The 27,354-nt window shown below is 41.8% G+C and overlaps 3 protein-coding genes across 5 annotated transcripts; 1 reads left to right on the top strand and 2 right to left on the bottom strand.

Annotated features, from left to right (window-relative positions):
- Window positions 1–351: 351 nt before the first annotated feature.
- Window positions 352–6,724, bottom strand: mul2 (mitochondrial E3 ubiquitin protein ligase 2). 2 transcript variants are annotated; one of them, XM_069706225.1, is made up of 6 exons: window positions 6,659–6,724; window positions 5,202–5,355; window positions 4,609–4,696; window positions 4,358–4,478; window positions 1,693–1,924; window positions 352–1,592 (listed from the first exon to the last, which is right to left on the bottom strand). In XM_069706225.1, the coding sequence occupies exons 1-6, from the start codon at window positions 6,691–6,693 to the stop codon at window positions 1,077–1,079; spliced, it is 1,146 nt and encodes a 381-aa protein (XP_069562326.1). In that variant the 5' UTR covers window positions 6,694–6,724; the 3' UTR covers window positions 352–1,076. The 2 variants fall into 2 exon arrangements, with proteins under 2 accessions (XP_069562326.1, XP_069562325.1); XM_069706224.1 differs by lacking the exon at window positions 6,659–6,724 and having other exon boundaries at window positions 5,202–6,156.
- Window positions 6,725–6,837: 113 nt separating this feature from the next.
- Window positions 6,838–12,268, top strand: alg3 (ALG3 alpha-1,3- mannosyltransferase). Its single transcript, XM_069706223.1, has 9 exons — window positions 6,838–7,039; window positions 8,121–8,220; window positions 8,311–8,458; window positions 9,186–9,346; window positions 9,519–9,639; window positions 9,738–9,943; window positions 10,424–10,501; window positions 10,707–10,850; window positions 10,978–12,268. The coding sequence occupies exons 1-9, from the start codon at window positions 6,859–6,861 to the stop codon at window positions 11,156–11,158; spliced, it is 1,320 nt and encodes a 439-aa protein (XP_069562324.1). The 5' UTR covers window positions 6,838–6,858; the 3' UTR covers window positions 11,159–12,268.
- Window positions 12,269–12,311: 43 nt separating this feature from the next.
- vwa5b2 (von Willebrand factor A domain containing 5B2) lies at window positions 12,312–25,861 on the bottom strand. 2 transcript variants are annotated; one of them, XM_069706220.1, is made up of 22 exons: window positions 25,732–25,861; window positions 24,130–24,297; window positions 22,898–23,113; window positions 21,706–21,931; window positions 21,436–21,593; window positions 21,007–21,138; window positions 20,794–20,918; window positions 20,485–20,661; window positions 20,285–20,395; window positions 19,441–19,643; window positions 18,368–18,482; window positions 17,738–17,923; window positions 17,428–17,644; window positions 17,008–17,342; window positions 16,414–16,651; window positions 15,982–16,326; window positions 15,726–15,863; window positions 14,703–14,831; window positions 14,575–14,625; window positions 13,929–14,031; window positions 13,593–13,716; window positions 12,312–13,097 (listed from the first exon to the last, which is right to left on the bottom strand). In XM_069706220.1, exons 2-22 carry the CDS (start codon window positions 24,266–24,268, stop codon window positions 12,342–12,344), a joined length of 4,224 nt encoding a protein of 1,407 aa, XP_069562321.1. In that variant the 5' UTR covers window positions 24,269–24,297; window positions 25,732–25,861; the 3' UTR covers window positions 12,312–12,341. The 2 variants fall into 2 exon arrangements, with proteins under 2 accessions (XP_069562321.1, XP_069562323.1); XM_069706222.1 differs by lacking the exon at window positions 14,575–14,625.
- Between the last annotated feature and the right edge of the window lie 1,493 nt (window positions 25,862–27,354).

The following is a 27,354-nucleotide window of genomic DNA, read 5'->3' as shown; positions in this document are numbered from 1 at the left end:
TGGTTTTGAGTTTGTTCAGTAGTAGGTGTTCACATGAACCATAAGAAACCAGATTATTCATATCCTTGTATACACGGTTATTACAGCATCAAGCTTTCTAATCGTCTGTGTGCAGTTCAACCACTATTTACCATCAAAGAATGTTCAGATTAAGGTGCTCACACGGCAAAGTTTCCAGGTTTTTATCCAGGTTCCTCAAAATCTAGGTAGCACTTTCTATCAAGGCTTCTAAAACCAGGATAAGATGTCAGTGTGTGCAAATGTTCTGTTTCAGAACAAAAGGACAGAAAAAAAGAACCAAAACTGAAGCAGCAGTATCATAAATATTGTCTTTATTATTCCGTCTGCTTTATTACTAAACTTGTAGTCTTCATCAGCATCCCTTGATCACTTGAAACAGTTTATCAGACTTTGTGCAGCTCCCTCTGGAGCCGCTGAAGGCTTTGTCCAACTTTTTTTCTTTTTTTTTTGCAAACATACAGTTTGTAGTAGCTCTCCTGTAAACATAATTAGAGATGGAAATTTGCTGTAATCCCCTTTAAGTTAGTCGAGTAGCCGATATAGCCAAACTGATGTCAAGTGAAATCAACAACACAAATTAAGAGTGATACTTCACCAAATTGGTCTCAGCAAACCAATGTTTTACACATTCTCACTTTTCTGTAATGCCTTAATTACATGTCAACACTCAAACTTTGTCTTAGCAGTATATTCGACTGTTTCATTCCAGTCACTGAAATATGTAACCGACACTGGTTAACACAAAACCTTACTTCCTTGTGACCAGATACAAACAGTACAGTCACTCTGACATAGCAGCAGCCTTATAAGTGGCAGGATAAGGCACATAATAAACATTTAGTAAAAATAAACATCTGTATTGCGTAAATTTACACATTTATTCAATCGCTGTATTTCCCCGTCCTTCCCAAAAATTAATCTCAGATAAAATGACCTCACTGAACCTCCATGATGTCCTTATATATCACATTTATTTTCAAGTTACTAAGTGCAGCAGTTTGGACGCTTGAACAGTGTATAAATGTCCACTTAAGTCACGCAGTCACTCGGGTGCCTCAGAGGTGATGGAGTGGCACCACTCTGACGATGTCCTTTCTACAAATGGGGCATGTGTGTTGTGGCAGGTCCTGGTAGCAGGTGTAGCAGCAGCAGACATGTCCGCAGTCCAACAGAATACAGTCACGTGGGTGGCTGAGGCAAATCACACAGATATGTGCCGTGTTATCGGCGACTCCATCTTGAGGGGCCTTGGGATCCGCTACAGCAGCGCGCAGTCCCGATGCTTCCGCCCGTAGCCTCTCAAAATCCCTTCTGTCCTGCTCCTGCTCCCAGCGAACTTTCAGGTGGCGGTAGTAGCGTAGACCGACCCAGAGGAGGACCGCTGCCCCCGCCGCAGCACAACCAACAGTCAGCCCCTTCCACCACAGAGCCTCGCCCTGGCTCTCTCGGCGCAGGGTTTCAAAGTCTGCCATGCTCAACAAGTACTGTGAACCGTCAGAAGGTGGTTGAAGAGTCAGGGAGCCGTCTGTGTCCAGTATCAACTCGCCCACGCCCGTAACAGTTGTGCCCACCTGGAAAAGAGGTGTGTATTTGCACGATATACCATTAAGATCTTTTTTTTTTTTATTTATGCCTTCAGAATAAATAAGTTATAGAAGTTAGAAATGTTACTTTGAGCATTTCCTCGATCTCCAGTTGGCCTTTGAGCTTCTCCCCGCTGAGGTATTGTCCTACCAGGTCACCCAAACTGTTGTAGACCTGGTGAAACTTCTCGTGGGTGACCTCCGTGCACACCCCCGAGGCCTGCAGAGGGGACAGGACTTTGACTGCAGTGTCATCTGATCCGACTAACAAAAAGGGCACCGCCTTCCCTCTACTATGCAAGATTCGTTCATCGTCCATCCTGCAACAGGTAGAGGGAGGAACAGTGGAGCTTTTTAGTGGACACAAACTGTTGTATGACTTGCATTATTAGAACTGTAGCATCCAGTCACTCTACTCCTGTTGTCCCACATTGGGGACTAACTTTAAGGATATCTCTGCCTTTACACCATCAACTTCCACCATTCTTCTTTTGTCTCTCGTCAGACCCCCAACGTTATGGAGTTTTAATATTAAATCGCTTGAGCTTTATTCTCTTAAGGTGAGGTCACTTTGTGAGCTCCATACTGAAGGAGGTTTTCTACACATGCACTCCCTGGGCACAATCAGCACACTACAGAACTAAAACTACAATCACCCCCTCATGGTTGTGTACCATCCAGTTAGGTGGCAGTTTCATCCATGTCTGTCCAAACTCTGACAATATATGTAAAGAAGACTTGGCCAGAAAAGTTTACTACATTATGATGTCACGGTGAAGTCGGAGTTTTGAATATAGAATATCCTCCTTTCATTACTTTATCATGTTAGACATTTCTGTGAAATATTCAAAAAAAATGGTGTATGAATTATTGCATTATGGACGCAAATTAATTTTGTGAGATTACAGTGACCTTTGGATGATTGTGCCACATTGGGAGAAATTTCTTGGAGGTAATCCTGACACATCGAGTTCATGGGACGTACACACACGTACAGTGGGTACGGAAAGTATTCAGACCCCTTTACATTTTTCACTCTTTGTTTCATTGCAGCCATTTGCTAAAATCAAAACAGTTCATTTTATTTCTCATTAATGTACACTCAGCACCCCATCTTGACAGAAAAAAAACAGAAATGTAGAAATTTGTGCAAATTTATTAAAAAAGAAAAACTGAAATATCACATAGTCATAAGTATTCAGACCCTTTGCTGTGACACTCATATTTAACTCACATGCTGTCCATTTATTCTGATCCTCCTTGAGATGGTTCTACTCCTTCATTGGAGTCCAGCTGTGTTTAATTAAACTGATTGGACTTGATTAGGAAAGGCACACACCTATCTATATAAGACCTTACAGCTCACAGTGCATGTCAGAGCAAATGAGAATCATGAGGTCGGAGGAACTGTCCAAGGAGCTCAGAGACAGAGTTGTGGCAAGGCACAGATCTGGCCAAGGTTACAAAATAATTTCTGCAGCACTCAAGGTTCCTAAGAGCACAGTGGCCTCCATAATCCTTAAATGGAAGAAGTTTGGGACGACCAGAACTCTTCCTAGACCTGGCCGTCCAGCCAAACTGAGCAATCGTGGGAGAAGAGCCTTGGTGAGAGAGGTAAAGAAGAACCCAAAGATCACTGTGGCTGAGCTCCAGAGATGCAGTAGGGAGATGGGAGAAAGTTCCACAAAGTCAACTATCACTGCAGCCCTCCACCGGTCGGGGCTTTATGGCAGAGTGGCCCGACGGAAGCCTCTCCTCAGTGCAAGACATATGAAAGCCCGCATAGAGTTTGCCAAAAAACACATGAAGGACTCCCAGACTATAAGAAATAAGATTCTCTAGTCTGATGAGACCAAGATTGAACTTTTTGGCGTTAATTCTAAGCGGTATGTGTGGAGAAAACCAGGCACTGCTCATCACCTGCCCAATACAATCCCAACAGTGAAACATGGTGGTGGCAGCATCATGCTATGGGGGTGTTTTTCAGCTGCAGGGACAGGACGACTGGTTGTAATTGAAGGAAAGATGAATGCGGCCAAGTACAGAGATATCCTGGAAGAAAACCTCTTCCAGAGTGCTCTGGACCTCAGACTGGGCCGAAGGTTCACCTTCCAACAAGACAATGACCCTAAGCACACAGCTAAAATAACAAAGGAGTGGCTTCAGAACAACTCTGTGACCATTCTTGACTGGCCCAGCCAGAGCCCTGACCTAAACCCAATTGAGCATCTCTGGAGAGACCTAAAAATGTCTGTCCACCAACGTTCACCATCCAACCTGACGGAACTGGAGAGGATCTGCAAGGAAGAATGGCAGAGGATCCCCAAATCCAGGTGTGAAAAGCTTGTTGCATCATTCCCAAGAAGACTCATGGCTGTACTAGCTCAGAAGGGTGCTTCTACTCAATACTGAGCAAAGGGTCTGAATACTTATGACCATGTGATATTTCAGTTTTTCTTTTTTAATAAATTTGCACAAATTTCTACATTTCTGTTTTTTTCTGTCAAGATGGGGTGCTGAGTGTACATTAATGAGAAATAAAATGAACTTTTTTGATTTTAGCAAATGGCTGCAATGAAACAAAGAGTGAAAAATTTAAAGGGGTCTGAATACTTTCCGTACCCACTGTACTTACAGACGGACAGACCGAGCACCCGAGAACATAATGCCTCAGGGCCACGCTGGTGCATAAAAATAAGCTGTCGTGTGGGTTTGTAATAGTGCAAAGTCTTATGTCTTGGTGCAGTTCTCACCATGAGCGTGAAAGGCCGTTCCACACCAGCCTGTGCTCTCTCAACATGAATTTATGCAACACACCAACAACTTCTTTGTGAAACTGACTTGTCAGAGGCTCACCTTCTGGTTTCACAGCACCTACAACACACAGAAATATATACACGTATACATTTACAGATAATAAGAGAAAAGGGTGGTATTCACATTTTCAGTGAAAGAAAATCGTCTATCAGCTATGTCTGTATCTGAAACAATAAACCTTGGTTACCTTCTATGATAGCATAGTGATGACACGCTCCCGGAGTCACTTTCAAAATGTCCTTGAGTTTTCCATCTATGGTGAAGCACGGAGCATTCTGACAACATGACATAAAGACACTGTTTGTAAATGCAGTAAACAGCACATACTGAAGTAGAGAGGATTCAGGTTTTACCATATTGCACACTAGAACAGCCTCCCAAACAGGTTACAAGGTGTTCAGAAGATGTGACACTGATAAGTGTTTGGCTTTTATCCAGCTTTTTTTTCTTTTCTTTTTTTTTTGCATAATCTAGTTTTTCAAGTCTCTAAAAATGACTCAAAATTCTTAGTTGAAGACTCGCTGCGTGCAGCTTGTACTGAAGGGTTGCAAGTAGATACTGCCGCTTCGGTCACAACCCTGACGGCTTGGATTTCCCTTTCTGTAAGCATTAGCATTCAAAGACATTAGTGAGGTGAACGTCATCTATTTGGGAAAGCTGACGACTGCTCAAATGGTTCACAACTAATTCCAGTGCTGCCGATGGCTTACGACACTTAAAAAATAGACATTGAAAAATCATCAGAAAAATTCTACAGCGTAAAGAAGATTCTCAACTAACATCAAGTTTATCTACTGTTGTTTGGCTCTTCCTGTACAGATAGTAGCATATGCCTGAGAGGGCAAGGCTGGTCCCGAGGCACATGGCCTCTGTTATCGTCACAGAAAATCCATCCATTTCCTCTGAGTCTCCTGTCACGGCCTGAAGAGCAGACCTGCACAAACATGCAACACGTAAGAAGGTCAATATATCAACTGTCCATGAACCCAAAGCTGTCTTTACTGACGTGCTTTGATGAGTTTGCAGTATGCGTGGCATTTAGTAGTGGCTGATCAGAAGTAAGCATGGAACAAATAACACGCAAATTGGAAAACAGCTTCTCACAATATATAGATTACCTGCCACGTATTTTGCATTACATTCTATTGCAATAATGAGGATTAGTAGCATCTTAAATCATTTCTGATGACAAAAACATGCACTCGATGCGGTAAGACAGTATTCTCAGTGATGTATAAATCAAAAGTCATAATCGTACCGAATTAAAGTCAATGAGATAATGCATCAGGCTTTACTCTACCATTATAACACAAGCGTTCTTTACAGCACCTACGTCTCTATAAAGCTTCCCAACAAGCTTTGTTTTATCAGTGTTTGTTGATTATTATTTGTCGGGCAGACAGTGCATGTTTACATAAATACTGTAATTATAATTGGTCAACATTACCTACACACGCACGGTTAATAGTGAAATAACTGCCAACCATTACCCTCCGCTACCACCTCACCCTTTAGAGACTTGGGGATACCCTGCATATCATTGGAGGAGTTCTGCAGGCATACTGTTGCTGACACAGAAGAGGTGGAGTAATGTTACAAATAAAGCTAGAAATAACGTGATACGTGTCTATTTTTACATCCAGATGGGTAGAAGAGCATTTGAAGGTTTTGGTAGTACCGCCAGCTCGGGAAGCTGAAGGACCTGCAGCTGGGAGTTGGACTTGGTCAAATACAAGTTGTGTGTGTGTGGGGGGGGGGGAAAGGGATAACAAGAATCCAAACTACGAGAATAAATGTAAAACACAAATAAGAAAAGACATGGGCTACTCCTGATCACTATGACAGTAAACTGCATACTTTTAAAAAAAAATTAAAAAAAAAAAAAGAAAAAAGAAGAAGCTTGTTATAGTCCTCGGATCCCTGGCAAAGCAGCGGCCACATCTTAATTTCTGTCTTTATTAAAAGTTCCAATGCAAACGGGCATCTAAACCTTGAAATGAAACATTATGACTTTATATTCCGATAAGATAAGTTTTTCTTCATAATAAAGTTAGCCGCTACACGGCTAACGTTGCTACGACCGTTGGGAAACCAGCAGTGACCTCTAAACGTTTTAACAACCCGACGTTAAACAACCACGTGAGCAATAGAAACGTACAAAAAGTGTGCGTGTCTTCATTATTCAGCACCATTAATAATAGCTCTGGTTTTTTTTGTTGTTTTTTGTTTTTTTTTACCTGTCCGAGAAAAGAAACCTCTCAAGTTGACACATTCGAGTGAACGGCGTTGTCCAGTCACGTGACGTGGCGCAGTGACGAAAACGTCACGTGATGAAATGTGTACGCACGTCAGCTGCGGCCTCCCCCCCCCGCCCCCCCTCTCTCTCTCTCTCTCTCTGTCTCCCCCCTTTTCCTTCCACGTCGCTAACTCCGCAGAGATGGCAGGAGGCGTGCGGAGAAAGTCTCCCGTCGCCCCGTCCCCTCTGTGGGGGAAACTTCACACACTCTGGCAGGACAAACACCTGGTCCTGTTCAAGACGGAATACACGTTGCTGGTCGTTTCCGTGTTGTGGTTCCTGGAGGTCGGGATCAACGCGTGCGTCATACAGAAGGTGGCGTGTAAGTAGCTCCGCGGCTAGTTAGCATGCTATGGTGTTTTGCCCTTTCTCTGAACGGCTTTGAACGCTAAGTAGCTAGCGTTAGCAAACGATTAACTTGTACTGCCACCTGTCAAAGAGAATATATTGACATTGCATGGCCCCATACGATCGTCCTCGTGTTAAGTGACTTTATTTATTAAAATTTAAAAAAAAAAAAACGGTCAAAGGCGTGTTTTTGACAGTACTGTAAGGGAACTTACAGTTAAGGTAGGTAGGTAGGTAGGTATATACTTTATTAATCCCCGAGGGGAAATTTTTTCGCCACAACAGCATACATACAGGAGCAATAATAGAAACAATAGAATAAAATAATAATAGAATAGAATAATATAATAGAAAAGCAATAAAATAAAAAATATAAATATAAAATATAAAATGCACAGTACATACAGTATATATACAGTACATTAAATATCTATATATATTATATACAACAAACCAAGAATAACAATAATACGTAAATGCTTACTAATAATGAAACCCATGTATTTTAGGCATCAATATGTCATTCAAAATTTTTGTTCAATCAGTTTATTTGTTTATTCTGACGGAAAGTACTGATACAAAGAATAACAACTAATGCATATTGTTGAGAAGCTGTAGCCAGTTAATGTCCAACATTTTTATTTGATAACTGACTAAAGTAATGAATCTGTTCTCAGAAACAATTAATCAACTAATCATAGTGCATTTAGTTTGATCTTTAACAGTCACTAGATTAATAGATAAAATCTAAAGATAGCTGCTGAATTATTTTTTTTTTAATCAGTTATGTTGTATGTAATAAGAATTTGACTGTTAGACTTCACAAATGCAAAATAACAGTTTTTTACAGGTTTTATATTTAAAGTGGAAAACTTGGGCTTTTCAGTTGTCAAATATTCAGATCCCTTGAAGTTGTGTTGTGCTTTAGTCGGTCTTTAAAAATGTATAAACAATAGTATTAAAATTATTATCAGTAAAATAACAAAGACATTACTAATGTGACCTTCCTCATCATTAAATAAGACTTGATCACTGATTTATGTCCTTCACTGCAGACACCGAGATCGACTGGAAAGCCTACATGGATGAAGTGGAGGGAGTCATAAACGGTACCTACGACTACACCCAGCTTGAAGGAGACACAGGCCCTTTGGTGTGAGTTTCAAAGGCTTTCAGTGATGCAGGTCTCTATCCTACAGTTGTCAGCGCTGGTCTCCTGGATAAATTAGAACCTTGTTGTTGCAGGTACCCGGCTGGATTTGTTTACATCTTCACAGCTCTTTACTACGTTACCAGCCGTGGGGTGAACATCCGCTTGGGCCAGTACATTTTCGCCGTTTTTTACCTCATAACACTTCTGCTCGTCTTCAGGATTTACCACCGAACAAAGAAGGTCAGTCTGTTGTTGCGGGACAGAAGCCTCGTGTGTCGTGCAACATTATGAAGTTTGCTTCAGCACACCATAAAACTGCAGCAGCTTCTTGTGTGTAACTCTCCAGAAACCTTTAAACTTATATAGGGCTATCCCAATCGTGAAACTTTAGCTGACGATTAATTGTCATATGAATATTTTCAATTTAAATGTCTTTTTCTGTTGATTATACTTTGACCTCTACTATTTTGTTGCAAATCTGACAAATCACCTCCTCCGAGTGATTAGATTCTTCTTTTTTAATTTGCCGTTCAACTAAAACGAGTCCACATTGGTGCTGTGGTGTATGACTTTGCAACTAAATCCATGACCTCATGGAATTGAGGTCTGTCGAATTTCAGAGTTTAAGGGCCTCGAGATAAACAGATGGTGGCGCTAATTCTCCACTCACGTACCATTAAACCACAGCAGAGAAAGGAGGTGCAACGACTTTGACCTCGTATGGTGATGGAAATATCACGTCTCTGTTTCATCCAGCTGTTTTCATACTGATGAAGGGCAACGATTCTAACAAACAAGCAAAATGAATATGGTCGGCTCAAATAATCAGGTGATTATGTAAAAAAAAATGTGACGGGTCTTTTTCTGTAAACTACAAACATGCTACGCGTTTACTCATTAAAAAGTCAACAGCAAAAATGATCTTAATTCTCAGAATAATATTTTTCACCTCTTTACATTTTTGCAGGTTCCTCCGTATGTGTTCTTCTTTGTGTGTTGTGCCTCCTATCGGATCCACTCCATCTTTGTGCTGCGTCTCTTTAACGACCCAGTGGCAATGATGCTCCTGTTTGCAGCTGTAAACCTCTTCATGGATGGACACTGGACTCTGGGCTGCGGCATTTACAGGCAAGTGTGGACTCCTCCTTAATGTAGTTACTCATGTATTACCTTCCTCTTTAAGCACGAGTAATATGTAAACAGATTTAATGTGTTTCTATGTTTACTTGATACAATATCATTGTTAATTGTTGCCATGACATAATGAAATTAAACTTCAGTCTTCCTCTCTTTCTGACAGTTTAGCAGTGTCTGTGAAAATGAACGTGCTTCTCTTTGCCCCTGGATTACTTTTCCTCCTCCTGTCTGAGTTTGGGTTTATCAGGACAATCCCAAAACTTTCGCTGTGTGCAGGCATACAGGTAAATATTCCCTATAATATAAAACCAGGCAAACTTACACTGTCATACCAATACATTTTTCCAACATTTATCTTCATATTTATCTTCGTTTCCCGCAGCTTTTGCTGGGCCTCCCTTTCCTTCTAGAGAATCCCATCGGTTATGTGAGCCGGGCTTTTGATCTCGGCCGTCTGTTCATGTTCAAGTGGACGGTTAACTGGCGCTTTCTGCCAGAGTGGCTCTTCTTGAATCGCTACTTTCACCTACTCCTCCTGTCTGCTCACCTGCTCACCCTGCTGCTCTTTGCGCTCCGCCGTTGGAAGAGGTGAGGCAAAGTTGGCCTGTGCCGCCATATTTTTTTTTTTTTGGCAGTATAACTAGCTGGGTTACAACCATGACACCACAGACCTGATGCAGGGTTTCTCAGATATTTAGCTGTTGTGCTTGCCACCATATTGACTTATACCATGTGTCCTCATGACCATGCAAACAAGCTGTAATGAAGAAAATCAAAGAGATCTCAACAGCAATGTCCTTGGGAAGATTTGACTGTTTTTAACACCACTCTGTTCTCTGCTGAAACCCCCGCACAGGGGTAATTAAAATTAATTCTTGTTTGTTAAGCAATACAGCTAGTTTTATAAATTGTTGTTACTATTTCAGGGACGTCTTTATCAGTGAGTAACGGTAACATTTTATTTGGGCACTCAGCCTGTTTGTTTGTCAGCTGTTTACATTTTAGTCATAAAGATGTCATTACAAACTTTTTGTAAATGAAAAGTCACTCAGTTTTCTCCCTCACCAGACCAGGAGAAAGCATCTTTGAACTCCTCAAGGAAGCAGAAAAGAGGAAAATCCCTGCTCAGAAAAACACTGTGGATCATATCCTTCTGTTCCATTTAAACTGACTGCTATCTGCAAAATATTGTCCCTTTGAAGACCCATTATAGTTCTCTGTAACACTAGCCTACTGTTCGGTGTTCAATATAAATTGGTTAAATATCTGCATGATATTAGTCGGGGAGTGAATGAAGGATGTTGCTGGTAGTCACTGTTCTTTTTGGGTTAGGCCTTAACAGACGATCACAGATAGTGCTGATTCTGTTCACCTCTAACTTCATTGGCATGTGCTACAGCCGGTCGTTGCACTATCAGTTCTACGTGTGGTACTTCCACACGCTGCCTTACCTGCTCTGGAGTGGAGGAGTCAAAAAGCTGGCCCACCTGCTCGGGTAAGAGGGAGGTTCAATACTCAACAACAAGTTCCATTTTTGATTTGCTTTACATTAGATGTACAGCACAGCACATTCCTCAACACTTGTTCACATGTTCATGATATACTTTTATACTTGTTTGCAGGGTCCTGATCCTCGGTCTGATCGAGCTTTCATGGAACACCTATCCCTCTACGAACAGCAGCTCAGTTGCCCTCCATGTCTGTCACCTCATCATCCTCCTTTGTCTTTGGCTGGCTCCACCTTTTCCCTCAGCCCCAGCAGAAACACAAGAACACCCACCTGTCAAAGACAAACGCCACTGAGCCTGTGTCTGGTTGGACCGGAAGTCGTATTCGGTCTAATCAGCTGGCGGACAGCCTCCACCGTCCTCCTCTCCTTGATCCTCACAACACCGGGAGTTCACAGTGATAGACTGTTAATAAAAGGAGCCATTTGATGCTTCTCATCTCCGCTCGCTGGTTAAAGTGAAGGAAGCTGACGTGGGGGTGCAGACAGATACTTGCATGATGAAATGGCACGTAGTTGCCACTGGCAGTTGAAGAGATGAGAAGAGAAAATACGAATTCTCAGGTTTTATTTTTAGATACATAATAGGAAGAATGGAAAGAATTTGTTGATGTTAAAACTAAACTTTGTCCATAATTCCTCTGCCCTAATCATTTTCCCTTGTCTCATATTCTGATCATGTCATTTACTGCTGCAATAATGATCTTGTACATTGAATTAAGAATTTTACATTGAAGAATGTAAAAAATATCCCAAAGAACAATAACCAGAAGCTTTAAACCGACTGCATGTGAAGCTTGCAGCATTTCCACTGCTACAGCTACAATATTCTCCTGTGCGAGGCCAACGCTGTTCTAATTGTTTTTCAGTATTTTTACACACAAGGACTTAAAAGTAAGCTGTAGAAGGTCATGGGCACTTTTTTTTTACATAATTAATTCGCCCTCTATTTTGAGTGGTTCCAATCATTAAGCACATACAGTTAGTAGATTTAATGTAAACAATATTCAGTAGGCTGAAGAAGCAAGTGTTTTATGTTAAACATCTATAACCATAAACTTCGTGCTTTCTTTCATGTTTACACAAGACAACAAACAATTCCAGTATGATTTTTTTTATTTCTCAATCAATAATATAATTATTTAAGGTCATTAGTTTATCAAATAATCATCCTCATAATCAAAATCATCCCCATTGGACACTGTAATTACACATTTGGCATAGTAATACATTATAATGGCTACAAGCTAAAACTAGACTACAAAAAGGCTATTCGAATGGTCAAGGCATTGTTATGATTGCATAAAGCATATTGATAATCAAAGGCCACTTGGTCTATGTTATGGAAAATTAGAATGAGTTACGGTATCAGTTAATAAAATACAGTATTTACTTTTCCATGTAAAGGCGTTTGGAGTCACTATCATTGGCTACGAGTGAGCAGACGTGGCTTGAGTTTCCTCATGTGAGGTGATTGTCTCACATGTTATTGGGGTTATAACACAGCATGTTTAGTGTGATGTTCTCATCCCAGTGGCGGAGCAGGAGGAACAGCTGTCTAGCTGCTCCCTTGAGCCCTGCCATGTCCACTCCATCCGGCAGCTCCTGACAGCGCAGCCAGAAGTCTGCTTTTGCCGCCACGAGCTCCCACTCCATGAAGTAACCAGCACATCGGTGCTCCAGCCAGGCTAGAGCCACAGCTGTGGCCCAACTCGAACCCTCCAGATCCTCTTGAGCCAACTGGCTGCTCCCCTGCAGGTCAGCTGGCTCTACCGTAGAGCCTTCACACACATCTGTCTCGGATCCACGACCACTGTCTGCCTGGCCAAGGCTCTGACTCCGAGAGGGCCCAATGGAGAGCTCCAAAGAGCCCTCCTCTGAGCTGGGGAGGTCTGGGGGTGACGTGACAGGGTCTCGGTCAGACAGGTGTCGTCGGCGAAGCCTTGATTCCAATATCAGGGTGGTGTCGTCTGGAGTGTGGTGGAAAGGAGGGGTAGTTGGTTTGGCGAGGGAGCAGGAAGAAGGAGAAAAGGTCACATGGTGAGTAGCGGGAGCACCGTGAGGCTTGGTGGATAAAGATGGAGCGCTGGGAGATATGCAACGGAAGGCTGGGCTGAGGCTGCGACGGTGGAGTGCGTACGGTGACGCTCTTTTAAGGCGGTCCAGGGGGATCTGGACACAGTCAGCGTAGACCTCTGTCAGCAGAAAAGGTCCTGATGCCAGCTGCAGACGTACCTGAGGAGAGACCATGGACATGGATTAATAACTGTGCCTGTGTGCTTGTGAATAGGCAAGTACTTTTCACAAGCTTTAGGCACTAAAAGCAAAGTGGGGAAAATGCCATGAATAGATTAGATTTATTAAGGTGCAGAAAACACAAAAAGCAGTAAACAGAAAAAACCCTAAATATAATCAATATATTGGTGTGAGCACCCACACTTTAAAAAGTACTTTGCAACTAGGTTGTTACAAACATCTTGAACCTGCCACAGTTGTTCCGTCTTCTGTATCGTTGTGTCATCCCAGATTGTCTCCATGATGTGTGGATCAAGGCTTTATCTGTTCAAAAACTCTATGCTCTCTTGTTGTCACTGAAAATAGTTCATGTCTTTTTGAGCAGAAGATATTTGGGACCAATCAGATGCTTCCCTGATGGTATTGTCTAGTGGGTAAAAATCTAAACATCTAAAGAATCTTAAAACTTTTGTTGTCAGTGTTGCCAGAGCTCACCAGAGGCAGGTAGTCTGGAGCTTCAGTCTTGGGTTGTTTCTCAGTCTCTGCAGATAAACAGTGGGACTTGAGAGGAACCTGCTTTCCTGATGAAATGGAGGACCTGAGTCTGCCCAGAGGAAACCTGGAAGTAAGTATAAGAGTTTAAAAGCAACTTTAAAGTAACAGATTCTCCGAGACACCAAAATATCTGTTTCCATGTCTTACTTCTTACTTTTTTAGTTACTTTAAATTTCCAGTCTTTTTAAGTTCTGCAATAATATTCTTTGTCCTCTTCAGAGGTAATGCTGCATTCACAAGGAGTGTTTCACAAAGAATTTAATCTCGCAGTCTTACCTGTTGCCGAAGAAGCTCTCCATCGACTTGCTCTCTATAGATCGCTGTGACCGAGTGCCTGTTGTTGCAGGGGATGTTGCACAGTAGGCACTGCCCCCTACATCTGAGACATTTTGGAATAAACCAGAAAGGTATAGTTTCATCAGTACAGTGATAAAGCAATGTTGTCTGTGTTTAGAGACTCAGCTCAGCCAAATTACAAAAAACAGGTGTCAAAGATCCTGTTTTCAGTCAAACTATTTTCTACCTGACGAATAAACCCTTTTAAATGGTATATAGAGTGTTCAGTGTGACAAAGTGGAAAAGATGTTTTCAATTTTCATGCGCCTGCCTCCACTGTATTGGGATGTAGGTAAGAAATCAGAAATCTTGGACAAAATTTCGATGAATATAATCAAATTCATGTCCATGGATGAATACCAGTAGCGGTAAGGAAGATTTTTTTTTTTTTTTTTGCTGAACTGCTCCTTTAAGACCTATTTCACAAGTTGTGTCTGAAATCGAGTCAAGGGCGAGATGTTATGCTGTCTCTCCGTCCATACAGACTTACCAGAGTTTTGAACTGGCTTTTAGGTCAGAAGTCTCTAACCTTGAGACTACACTGACACTAAAGTGTTTTCGCTAGTGAGTGGACAGCAGTACTTACTAGAGTCCCAGGATGTAACGCTACAGGGTGAAGCAGGAGTGTCATCTCTGTCTGAGAGATACAAAGATTGTTGATGACCTAAAGTCTTGACAACAGAAATGGGTGGTGATATCATTCAGCATATCTACCTGTAGAGTTCCAGGTGTCGTTGACCTTTTCACTGTCTCTGCTGGTGCGCCGTCTGCCTAGACCGACAGAGTAGGCCCTCTGCCTGCGACTACCTGACTGAGAGTTCTGCCTGTTCCCTGAGTGTATCCCTGTACAGGCGCGTGGACACACACACACACACACACACACACACACACACACACACACACACACACACACACACACACACACACACACACACACACACACACACACACAGAGAGAGAGAGCGAGAGCACAAATATAGACTACAGTCTGGTATTTAAATTGCAACCGGGTCCCCATGCCGTACAAATATACTTGGTTTCTAGTGGCAATTTGGCCTCAAACTAAATAAAGAATACAATGTACATACGCCCAATTAAAACCAAAGAACAAATCTTACTCAATTAAAATAGATCCAATATCCAAGCAAGAATAATGTTTGTTGCAGTTTATTTGACTATTTCAACAATAAAAACAAAAAATCCTATGGTGCCCAGTTTCTTCATAATAAAAGTATTAACAATTACTCATTTAAATAAAATAATTATATTAATATTATTATATATTAAATTCAGACATATTCTTCGAACAAACAGCTGCATAAAAATAAATAATAAGTTTAGAAATCATTTTCATTAAGAAAGGGGATTCAAAATAGACGGATTTAAAAAAAATAATAATAATTAAAAAAAAAAAAATGACACCCTGACTGAATCTAGGCTCGGGGTCAAATACCAAAAACACAGAATCCTACAGACCCTTCCTGCCTAATAAATGTCCAAAAAAATGTATACTCCACATCTCTAGTTTATACAAACAGATGGACAGACCTCAAGCCCAGTCTGAAATAACACTAATGATCAGGGTAACTTTGTTAGGTGTTAAAAAGCTTCCTTCACAACCGCAAAGGACATAATTTAACAATGCATTACAGGCTGTATAGTGCTCTAATATTATAATAGAGTAAAATTGACTGAGTGGTTAATCTATTCATCTTTGAGTGTCATTTGGTAGCACACCTGTGATTTGGACGTCCATGCTGTCCGGCAAGCCTTTGTTGGGGTTGCTGTCAGTAGTGGTGAAGGCTGTGTACATGCAGATGATGTTACAATGCTTACTTGTCTGGATGGCCTTCATACGGTATCGCTTAGCTGATCCTGAGGGAGCATTACATACAACAACACAGAAACCGTAAGAAATAGACAAACAGTATGAGAAATAGTTCAGAGAAAACTGTACTTCCGCCTGAAAGAAGAACCGTCAGTAAGCCCTCACCCTGTCCGGTGTCGCTCTCCTTCTCTGCCATCTTCTCAAAGTCCCTGATGACTGAGCGAGCAGTCAGCTGGTGAATGATCTCCTCCCATGGTTTCTCTTCTCTTCCTTCTTCTCCTCCTCCTCCTCCACATCCCTCAACCCCTGCAAACATCTGACCCTCAGGGCTCCAGAGGTGTCCCAGGTCCACTGTGACATCCCAAGAGACAGGCCTGCCACTCAGTAGGCCATGAATAAGGGAGCGGCAGTGACCTGGGGGAGGGTCGTCTGGTGGAGCGGCAGTGAAGAGATACTCTGGGTCTGTGAAGCTGTCCCAGTCCAGAGGAGAGGCGGGGAACAGGAGTCCATCTGGAGGTCAGAGTGAGGAAGAAAAGGATATTTGATGAAGTTGAATTAGGAAGGATTCTCTTGCTTTTCTTTGTACTCTTAACTTACTGGAGTCTGTGAGGCTTCTGTGGGACAGTGTCACGTTTGATGGGGGTTTCGTTTCCCCATCACTTTCATCCAGCCTCCCTCCAAGTGTCTGGTCGAAGGAGACCCTTTCCAGAGCCCTCCTGAGGCGATGCATCTCCAGTTCACCCTGGGGGGATGAGAAACTCCGCGCTGCCATGTTTGAACGGGCAAGTGCTTTTTGTCTCTTACGAGACTCCTCGCCTACTTCCAGACGCCCGTTCTGGTTGTGTAAAGGAAAACCAAACAGGTGGACAAGAAGGTGAGACTGTTATTTAATTTTTCTCTGCATCATCATATGTCTAAAATTGAAATATGTTGGGGTTTGTATTCAACTTCTGCCATATACTTCTCTGGTATATCTACAGTACTTTGCCTCAACCTGGCTCAAGTGCTTCATCGGTCAGTATTTGTTGTCTTTTTTCCCCAGATAACAAAGGTAGATGTTTCAACCCTTTCTAAAAAAAATAACTTCTCTTTTCATGTTTTGTTCCACTGAGTTTTTTTTCCCCCCAGTAACTGGAATACAGAAAAATGCTTTTGGGATTTTTATATCTAGTTTATATCTTTTAGTCTTACCTTTTTTGACCCGTTGTCAGGCGTTTCAGCTGAAAGGTTTTGTTGCCAGGCTGAGTCTGCCCAGCGAGACAAGGATGCTCTCTGTTCCGGAGGGGGCATTTTCTCGAGGCCTTGGGGTAGAGAGCCAGTATCCAGCACTGGACCAGAGGAGGGAGAGTCGGGCAGAAAGGCCCCGCCTGCGGAGTCCGACTTTGAGGCATGTATGTGTGAGCGGGACTGCATTTGTAGACTTTGCTCACTACTGAGGGAGCAGCGAGTGAGGATGTACTGCTCCTGAATGTAAGAGCTCTCCTGGATCCTCCTCCTGATGTCATTAGACCAGTCCAGCTCCACAGCTAGAGTGGATAAAAGCCAACTGTTAACCACGATGGCAAACAGTGTCCAGTTGGCAAATGTAAGTTTCAGTGATGAATGACTGACCTGGGCTGCTGCCGGGTTCTATGTCTTTGGCACAGGGGAACTCAGAGGAGATTTCTCGGGAAATTTCCCTGAGTGCCTCCTCCAACTCAGTGCCATCTGCACGTGTCACCACAGGCATTAGCTCAGAGGCAGGAGGAGATGAAAGCTCATCATTTGACTGGCCAAAAACTGAACCTGTGGAGCCACGATGTAAACCTTTGTAGCCCCGTCCTTGAGACTACAAAATATAATTCAGAGATTGGTTTTGCTTTGCAGACGCATACTGACAAACTCTGATGTTTTTTGGAAAAAGCAGTGATATACAGCATACCTCTGGTTTTTTTGCTTTGAAAGTTGTCATATCGTAAAGAGTGCAATATCCAATGAGGCGATTGCCAGGGTACAGTGGAGGGATTTCATTGGGTGAAAGAAGAGCCTCCATGTTTTCAGGCAGATACCAGTCAATTCGTACATCAGTCAGCACAGGTTCAAAGGCCTTTTTCAGAGACTTGATTAACTGTGGTAGAGTTAAGGGGGATAAATCGGTCAATATTTTAAACTGGAAGACTTTACTAATACAAAAGACTAGTGGCTAATGGTGGAAGAAATGTTCAGATTCTTTTTTCATGTAAAAAACTGGTGGAAATGCTAGCAACCCATAGACATGTGAACTGTGACAAGGGTCCTCAAATAGGCACTTTTCACAAACTAACAAATGTGGGAACCCCTAGTTTAATCTTTAACAATGCATAGTACGTTTTTAATGAATTAACGGCTGTCGACTAGAAATATAAAATGGCATTAAAACAAAATACTAATGTAAAGTACCTCCAAAATGTACTCGAGTATCAGAAATCAGTTTAGGTAAATATAAAGTACTAAAAAGTACTAATGATTATGCCTGTGATTATTCTGCAATACATATGTCTCCAGTAGGTGGCAGTGCTGCAGTGCTGCTGACCTTGGGCTGGAGCCTCTCCTCATCATCCAAGAATTCTGTAGTCCCTCCTGTCAGCTTGGCAACGCCCTGCAGGAGTCTCCTGCAGGCTCGAGGACTGAGGCCCAGGCCAAAGCATCTGCAGAGGGTGATGCAGCATATACATTCAATTTGTATCACATCCCAACAGAAAATTTAATTAAGAATCCTGTTATTATCGGAGTATCAAATTCACTCTCTGCTATTAAAGAATGGTCTTCCATGCACTGCCTGCACTAAACATACAGTGTTGCTTCAATGTGTCTCTGAGAAAGACAAAGTGTAGAGTCATCAAACAGACAGAACTGTTATTTGGGCACTCGGAGGGATTGCAAGCCATTTGGCTAATTGGGAGTTTGAAAAGAGCAGCGGACAGAATAATTGAAAAGGCTGAGATGTCTAAAAACAGCAGGTCGCACTGGCTGGCAAGATACTGTTAGCACTGCGTGATTAAATGAAGCAGAGAAGTGAAATTCAACCAAGAGAAGAAACAACTTTTCTGCGGTATTAACATTCACTGATGTATTTCATGAGAATAAAGAAACAACAAACATGTTCATAGTTTGCAGAAGGACATCTAAAATACAGTGGAGAAAGTCAGTCCAACAGGAGAATACAAATTAGGCACAAATGGAGTAATTCTGCGTTGCTGAAGAGGCTGGAGGAAACCAGAAGGGCGTGACTCTTACTGCAGAGGAGAGCACTTAGCGGGATTACTGGGCGGTGCTCAAAGACACTTCAATCCTTTCTATATTTTTCTTCCACAGTGCTTTGCTCTCAGTTCTTAAAGAGTGCTGTTTGCTTATGTCCCCTCTCTGATTTTTTTTTTTTCCTCCTTTCCTCGCACCAAGTATCTCCGTTTTTTCACCTTATTCTGCCTGAACTCACAGTGCTCCATTCCTCCCTGCTTCCTCCTCACCCACAGTGATTTGATGTCCTATTACATGCAAGCCAAATGCTTTTTGTTTAAATTAATGTCCATTTTGTCTGTGTAGTGACTCATGTTGGAGATCCACCTGATCTCTCGCTGTACCATTCTTCACACATGATTTCCGTACCTGCCAGCGCATGTGTTTCTGCGCACCAGCTCCAGCACTTTTGGCACATTGCTGATGGATCCGTCTGTGATGATGAAGATCTGGCGAGGATACGAGCGCTGCATAGGCTGCTGGTACAGCCAGGACAGCGCCCCCAGCAGGTTGGTGCCTCGCATGTCCGCTCTCATCCTCTGGACGTACTCAGAAGCCTGCATTAGAGTTACCTGGATGCCCACGTAAAGTTGAGTAAAGAAGAAATACAATCGGATCTACAATAAAGTATGGAGAAGCAAACAATACCTGCACTATTGGAGAAAACATCGCCTAAATATGTTGTCAAGATAAATTTACTGTTTGATATCAAATGCCCCAATTTGCCTGCGAGGCAAAGAATGAAATCAGCTCTTCTATTAAAACCTTCTTTCTAATAAAGAGAACACAAACATACACATTAGCACCTGCCTAAAATGACCTCAATTCCCACAAACATGCCTGTGAGGACAGGAGATGAAAGGACATCTCCTCCCTAAGTGAAAATGCATGAAAGGCCACCATATGGTGGGGAGAATGTGCAAAGACTGTTTGTCCTCACTGCCCCTGGTCTGGATAACACCTGATACTCTGCTACTAAGGCAACCCAAGGAACTGACCTATTGCCTGATTAAAGAGTAGACAAAATAGAACAGAGAGTCATCCATGCTTGAAAAACATCTACGTCCAGGAAACATGATCTCAATGCTCCAGGTACTTCCTTTCACTGGAAAGAATTCATATGTATCATATACTTTGACTTATTTTACTGGCAATCATATAAATAAGCCAGATGTAGTTCATTTTCTATTTAAAAAAAATATGTAAAACTAACATCAGTGCAGAGCTTGCTGGAGGTGAACAAATGCTTAATGGTGGTACCAAAGCCCACAATGTTGAACATTGTGCCAGAAGGTAGACTCTTCAAGGCCACCACCATGGCTTCCTGTTGAAACATGACATACAGATCAATATTTGTGCACAAATCTAAAACCTAATCTTCAATTTATTTGTATGTTTTTGACTGCAGCTCACCTTCACACAATGGATGTTGGTGCCACTCATGCTACCACTGCGATCGACGAGGAACAGCAGCTCTCTGGTGGCTTTGTGCAGCTCCAGAGGTTCACACAGCAAGTCGGGACAAAAATTGAGCATCAAGACGGGGCTACTCAGAATGTCCTTGTGGTATCGCTTCCTCACGAACTCCAGCTGCAGGCCAAGTTGGAACATCAGCATGTAAGCTTTTATCACCTTTTTATGCAATAACAGACTCTGGATAAAACTATATAAAAGCACGAGATATGAAACACAAATAAAAGTAAAGCACTGGGAGTATTCAACCTTTCTCTCTGGATCTGAATCCTTGCGGGTGCAGCGAATGAAATCACGGCGGGAACAGATTTGCTGTTCATATTGGTGGAAAGACAGTCTGCCTCTTTCTAAGATGACCAATGGGCTGTGAGGTTCTGTGGAGGTATTTGAGATTAAAAAGTTGAATTTTGTTTAAAAGGGAAAAAAATACAAACATTTTAGGGACAATTTTTCATTGCTCACCACTGAGGTGCAAAATTATCTCGATGTGTCTGTTGTATGGATGCTCCTGTGCCAAGGTAATGTAGGTGGCAGAGGCACTTTGGGCACTGGGATCTGCATCTGCCCTCAGAGCATGAGTGGGACTCTCCAGTCCTGCAAATAATTTTACAAAAAAATACACACGAAAATAAAGAGCGGTAACTAAATGAATATTTTCAAATGCGATGTAAAATGATAATTTAATTAAATACCGCCACACAAATTCAAAAGCAATTTCTTTTTTTTTCTATTTCTACAAGTAGAGATTATTTCACCCTTCTATCATCTTTTGATTCTTTTTTGGGTCTGTGAACCCATTACTTTTATTTTGTAATGAGATTGTTCACCGCTCCAATATTTCATGATGGCTGAGTCAAGAACCAAAAACCTATATGAGAGGACAGGTAGTACCAGCCAGCAGACAGGCCCCTCTGACCAGCAGCTGGAAGTTGAGTTCATAAGGTGCCAGGTTGGCAGCTGGACTGGTGAAGATGGTGTGGGCACACTGCTGCTCAGAGTCTAACACGCGATCTTGTTTTCCTGAGGTGGCTCCAAAACAGCTGGTTGGCCTACAGAGAAGAGCAATGTAAAACAATATACACCAGTCACTCTTACTTCAAATATTTGCCAAACATACAATGCCAGGTAAAAGTGTAGTGCCATAGTTTGAAGCATAAATACCCAGTTTCATCAGATTTCCCCCCATTTTCACTCTTGCTGGGGGTCATCTGACCAGTAACGATCGGGGTGAGCAGTGTGGGGTAGACGATGCGTATTGCTCCATTTTCTAATGTTGGGAGTTCAAGTGTGGTGCTAATGATGATGGACACTATATCCATGGGACCAATGACCCCTGTGCCCACGATGAAGGTGGTTCTTTCCAGGTCCTCATCCAGAATGAGGTGTCCTGAAGTCAAAATACAGTTGTTACTCACATCATAAAGTAAGGCGAACAGACATAAAGAACAGTATCTCCTCCCAGTATCTCAAAATAACATATCAAACTGATGAAAGTGCCTATTTTTCAATGTGATCTGACCATGCTGCATGTTTACATTCTGATGCTTGATTGTCCATCATAATAAAATCAATATATGATAACTGACTTGCATGTCAGGCAGCTCTTCAAAAACAGTACACAGTTAAATACATATTACTCAAAAGCATTAAATTACTGTTGATTACGTTTAGATTTAAGTCCAGTATGACAGAATTATTCATACTCTGTTGTCTGTTTTAAGTAAATAATTCCATATTCATGATGCCACCATTTCCAGTAAACACTGTGGACTTTAAGTTGATATACTGTACATGTACTAAGTAAAAGCCAATTCAGCATTAGCCAAGGTAAAGATCTATTTACCTCTATCGTCTGTCTTTCTAAAACAGGACAGAGAAGGGGCTTATTGTAGCTGTATTTACATTCACTCATGAAGATAACAAAACGAGGTAGCTGAAATGATTTCCGGTTCACTGCAGTACTGTAAAAAGTTGTTTTTCTTTAAAATCCATGTAAACTACAGATTTGGGCTGCTTTCATTTTCTATCATTAATTGCAATTGTGTCATGTAACATGGGCATTTCAAAAATGATGAGTATTTCACAAACATTGAGTGCTTATTCAGGTCTGGATTTCCGGAGGTCTGCTGGCAGTATCCATAAATTAATTAGGTGTTTTTTTCAGTTTCTTTTTTGTTGGACTTGAAAAACAAAGTTAGTTGGGGATAACGGGTACCCTAAAATCAGAGGTAATGTCGATACTCAACATAAGTGTATATCTAAATTCCTAACTGTTGCAGTTTAGGACTGTAAAGGTATACCTCAGTGTACGATTTGTTTGTATACACTGCATTCCCCTGTCCTCCCTCCTTACCATTTGTGCATTGCATATCTAGACTGGAGCTCCCGCAGCAGCCCCACTCCCGGCCATTCCCACAGTGTCCATCAAGACCCGATCCAGGGCAGCAGTCCAAACAGCAATCCTTCAGCTTCCCTTGGCTCTGGATCTGGACCCCCACCAACCGGCCCGCAATCACAGCTTCAAAGCCCACCACAATCTCCTTTTCCCCGAGAGGGTACACAAACACACCTAGATGAGAAGTTGCAGAAATAAAAGGGTTTACAAACGAGCCCCAGATTATTCTTCAGAACTAAACAGCAACATCAAATTAAACCAGATTTTTATTTCAATAAAAAAATATATATATATATTTAAAAGTACAAAAGACATTACCTAAGGACATGATAAAAATCTGCTATGTTGGCTCCAGAGATTTCTGGCTTAACTAAACACATTTAATGTTTTCGAACAAAGACATCTGCCAATTGATATATTGTAATGGTTAAGCATTTGCCTGTTGCTTTATTTAGGAGTTAGTTCATTATCTTTTAAAGTAGCGTACATTTTTTTTTAAGTCACTGATATTTTTCCTCACCAGAACTTTATAACTTCACATTTTTCAGTTCCTATATCTTGCTATGATAGAATACGTGTTGGCTTTCTTTTTGCTTTATAATCTAGTTCATCTCCCAGGTAAAATATTCATGCACTGCCTGATCCTCTATGGAAGTCACATTCTTGTATTGTACAAGTCATATAGAGATTGTCCTCAGTAAGATGGTACTGCTGATTAAAAGTAAACATTTGTGACTGACCAGCTATAGTTCTGTTAGATTTAAAATTAACTTTTAAGAACTTTGATGCATAGATTAATTTACAGTGCTTCATTCTTCTTTTAAAATGAAGACCACTTCTCTAATGCAAACTTTAAAAAAAAAAAAAGTTTATAGGAGACACCGCTTTCTCTTAAGATCACAGAATCTGGTGTTCCTCAGGGATCAATTCGTACCCCACTACCATTTTCAAAAGCCACCACAATTTTTGGAGTTACATCATTTATACTCAACACCTCTTGCTTCTGCTTCATCAACAGCAAGCATCAGTATGTCCCAATGAAGCTACTAATGCTCAGCCCATCCTGTTTGGGTACTTTTACCAGCTCAAAAATATCTTAAAATTTCGTCTTAATTTTTAATTCAAAATACAGTTGTTAATATTACTACTTACACACTTTTGTACTAAGAGGATATCATCGCACTACTCACCTTCTACAGACTCTATGTCAGCATTAGCATAGGTAAGGTGTGCAGTGATGCCCATGGAGCAGCCATTGGCACAGGACTTGATGCAGGAGGCCTTGAGTAGCAGTGGTTCCCATGTAGAGCGGTTTCTCAGCCCCACCATCCTCTCAGTACCAACAAGCCTCTACTGTGCTGGTTGCATGAAAACATAGAGAAACAGGCCAGTGAAATGGTCTGAACAGACAGGAGGAGGAATATGTGAGTGTGCATTTAAATTCTCTAATTTTCTCCTCAGTGCTAAATCACAATGATCTTTGCAAATCAGACCTGATTTTTTTTTTGCAGTCTGAAATAAAAGCATCTAAACTGAATGAGTTCACATTTTTATGTATATATGCAGGCCAGATCATTATTTATATGTACACACCAAGCTGTCTCCTGTCCTCAGGCTCTTAGCAACCAGCTTTGATAGTTTGAGAAAACAGGCTTGGTCAAACATTAACATTACAGGTCAGCGGTTATTACACCATGCATCACGACCATCATCTGCAATCAGTGGCCAACAGGTATACAAATCCACGTACTTACAACTAGTCTCCCTCTTTCTTAACTTCACTCCAAGCTAGCTACAGGAAGAAGTGGAAAGAACAAAAGGTAGACTGTACTCTGTTTTTAGCAAAAACGTTGTAACAAACCACCAACTAATCCCAGTTTCCCTGAGTTTCCCTTTCTGTAACTCAGTCTGTATACGCAGTAATTCCTCATGACTGACCACTTAATAACTTTAAGTGCAACAGGTGCCGAGACCAGTGTACTGATCGATTAGTGAATGGTAGACTGCACAAAACTGAGTGTGTCTGTATGTATGCGTGTGTGTTTGAGTATGCACACATGCATGCACTCGTGTGCGTGTGTGTTTGCCGTGAACCAGGTAATGGTCTTTTCACATCTACCTTTCTAACAAGATCAACAGCCTCCATCTGGCTACTGTGCTCTCAGCTCTTAATAGGCAAATAAATGTCTGGTCTGTTAATGTGGGGCAAACTGATTGTCAGAATGCGCACAAGAAAAAAAAAAAAACTTTTCTATGAACTGCTCGGACTCAGACTTGTGGCAAAGCTAATGAATAATCCTGACTGTCTGTTGAGCTTTATTGGTGAGGGGAAAAAAACACGTACAACATAGCTAACAACATCGTTACACGGTATAGGTTACTCAAATTTGTGTGTGTTTGTGTGTGTGTGGATGCAATTTTAATTACAGTATATCAACACATGATACAGAATATATGATGTTGATGATGTACACATGCACATACTAACCTCAGGAAGTTCTGTCTGGAACTTAAATGTAGGTATTTATAAAGAAAATATTGCAATATTCAGAAACACATTTCGGTCAATGGAAAACTTGTTATTCCAGCTGTTAATCAGACTATAAGCATAAAAAACGAATCCAAATTTTACAAAATGATATTTCTGCATTTGTTCTGTGAGGTTTAATTACTCTGTCTGGTGTTTGCAGTCGCAGGGATGGCTGGTAGTTTCCTCTGGGAAACACTGCAGCCCCCTTATGACAGTTACAAGCCCCAGATAACAAGCAACATAATCATCCAGGAACACTTACTGTACTGTTCGGTGCCGTGTCGGATAATTTGCCTCTGTGTCCAGTCTCTGCATCACTCCAACATCACATCTGCTCGCAGGTTTCCCCAGTGATACAGCGTTAGGAGTTTTCCTGGTAACAGACACTGCTCTCTCTCTCTCTCTCTCTCTCTCTCTCTCTCTCTCTCTCTCTCTCTCTCTCTCTCTCTCTCTCTCTCTCTCTCTCTCTCTCTCTCTCTCTCTCTCTCTCTCTCTCTCTCTCACTCTGTCTCTCTCTCTCCACAAATCCACCAGTTGCCCTATAAAGAGAGTCAACTGACAAAGCAAAGGCAAATATCTGAACAGAATATGAAATAGAGTACAAAGCTATATCTGTGGAGAACATCATCTTGCAATGCAGATTATTTGGCCAATACAAATGTAACATAAAAGACATCCATTACACACATTTGTTTTCAGTGTCATGCAATCAAGAAAATGTCTCTTTCAGAATTACCTACAAGTCTCACTGCTGTGATCAATCCCCAGTATGCAGCGCTGCACAAACCTACATTTCCTGTTTCCTACATGTCATCCGCTTACCTGCTCTGACCTGAAGCACAGAGCTGATCACAAACTATGATCGTGGAGCTAACACACAACGTTAAGCGAGGCACAGCCTGCTTTTCATCCAGACAATTGGCCGCGATGGTAACAGCACCATAATTCATGGTTAATGGCTTGGCTAGGGAGAGGAGGGGAGAGGGGGGGGGGTGGGGGGGGGGGGGGGGGGGGGGGGGGGGGGGGGGGGGGGGGGGGGGGGGGGGGGGGGGGGGGGGGGGGGGGGGGGGGGGGGGGGGGGGGGGGGGGGGGGGGGGGGAGTGATGTGTTCTGCCTCTCCCAACAGGTCAGTCAGACAGCAGCAACAGCAGCAGGCGTGGGTAGGCGAGACCAAAGAAGTAATAGTTTTTTTGTCTTCTAGTCTCTATTTGATCGGGTCCAATACTACAAAGTAAAAAAAAAAAAAAAAAAATAGTGAAACTGCATATAAACAGAAAATAATGACAACATATGGAGCAGCATTATGATGAGAAAAACTGTCCAAGCCTGACCTACAGTAACTATTTGGCTGTATGTTCCGTTGTACTGAATTCCTAATTTTACCCAAAACAGAAATTACTTATGTTGCATTTATTGTGTTATATTTTATATATTTTTGTAGAGTTGTTATTATAGACACCCATTTGTAATATTAAAGAATAATAAAAACAATAGTTAGGCTACTTAATTTGTTAAAACTTCAAGCTACATCACTCACATAAGTGAGCAGTTTTGTCGATGAAATAATGAAATCTGTAAATTAAGACAGAAGATTGTTTGTTTCATTGATTTTATTTTGATCGTTTTCACTTGGGCATTCTGGTCCTGCAGGTGTGTGTGTGTGTGTGTGTGTGTGTGTGTGTGTGTGTGTGTGTGTGTGTGTGTGTGTGTGTGTGTGTGTGTGTGTGTGTGTGTGTGTGTGTGTGTGTGTGTGTGTGTGTGTGTGTGTGAGATACAAACACAGATACAAAAATAATTTTTAAAAAAAAGGGCTGGCTCGGGTCAGAGCAGTGGAATACACTCTTCTGATACTTCAGCTGGGAAGCATTCGACTGTTTGTTTTGAT

Source organism: Brachyistius frenatus, unplaced genomic scaffold (genome assembly GCF_029030835.1).
Source record: "Brachyistius frenatus isolate BFR_SWC_R1_liver_20210118 unplaced genomic scaffold, ASM2903083v1 Contig_61, whole genome shotgun sequence".
In the NCBI taxonomy this organism is placed as follows: Eukaryota; Metazoa; Chordata; class Actinopteri; family Embiotocidae; genus Brachyistius; species Brachyistius frenatus.
Note: the sequence above shows the minus strand (reverse complement) of the source record. Positions and strands in the feature narration are given on the sequence as shown.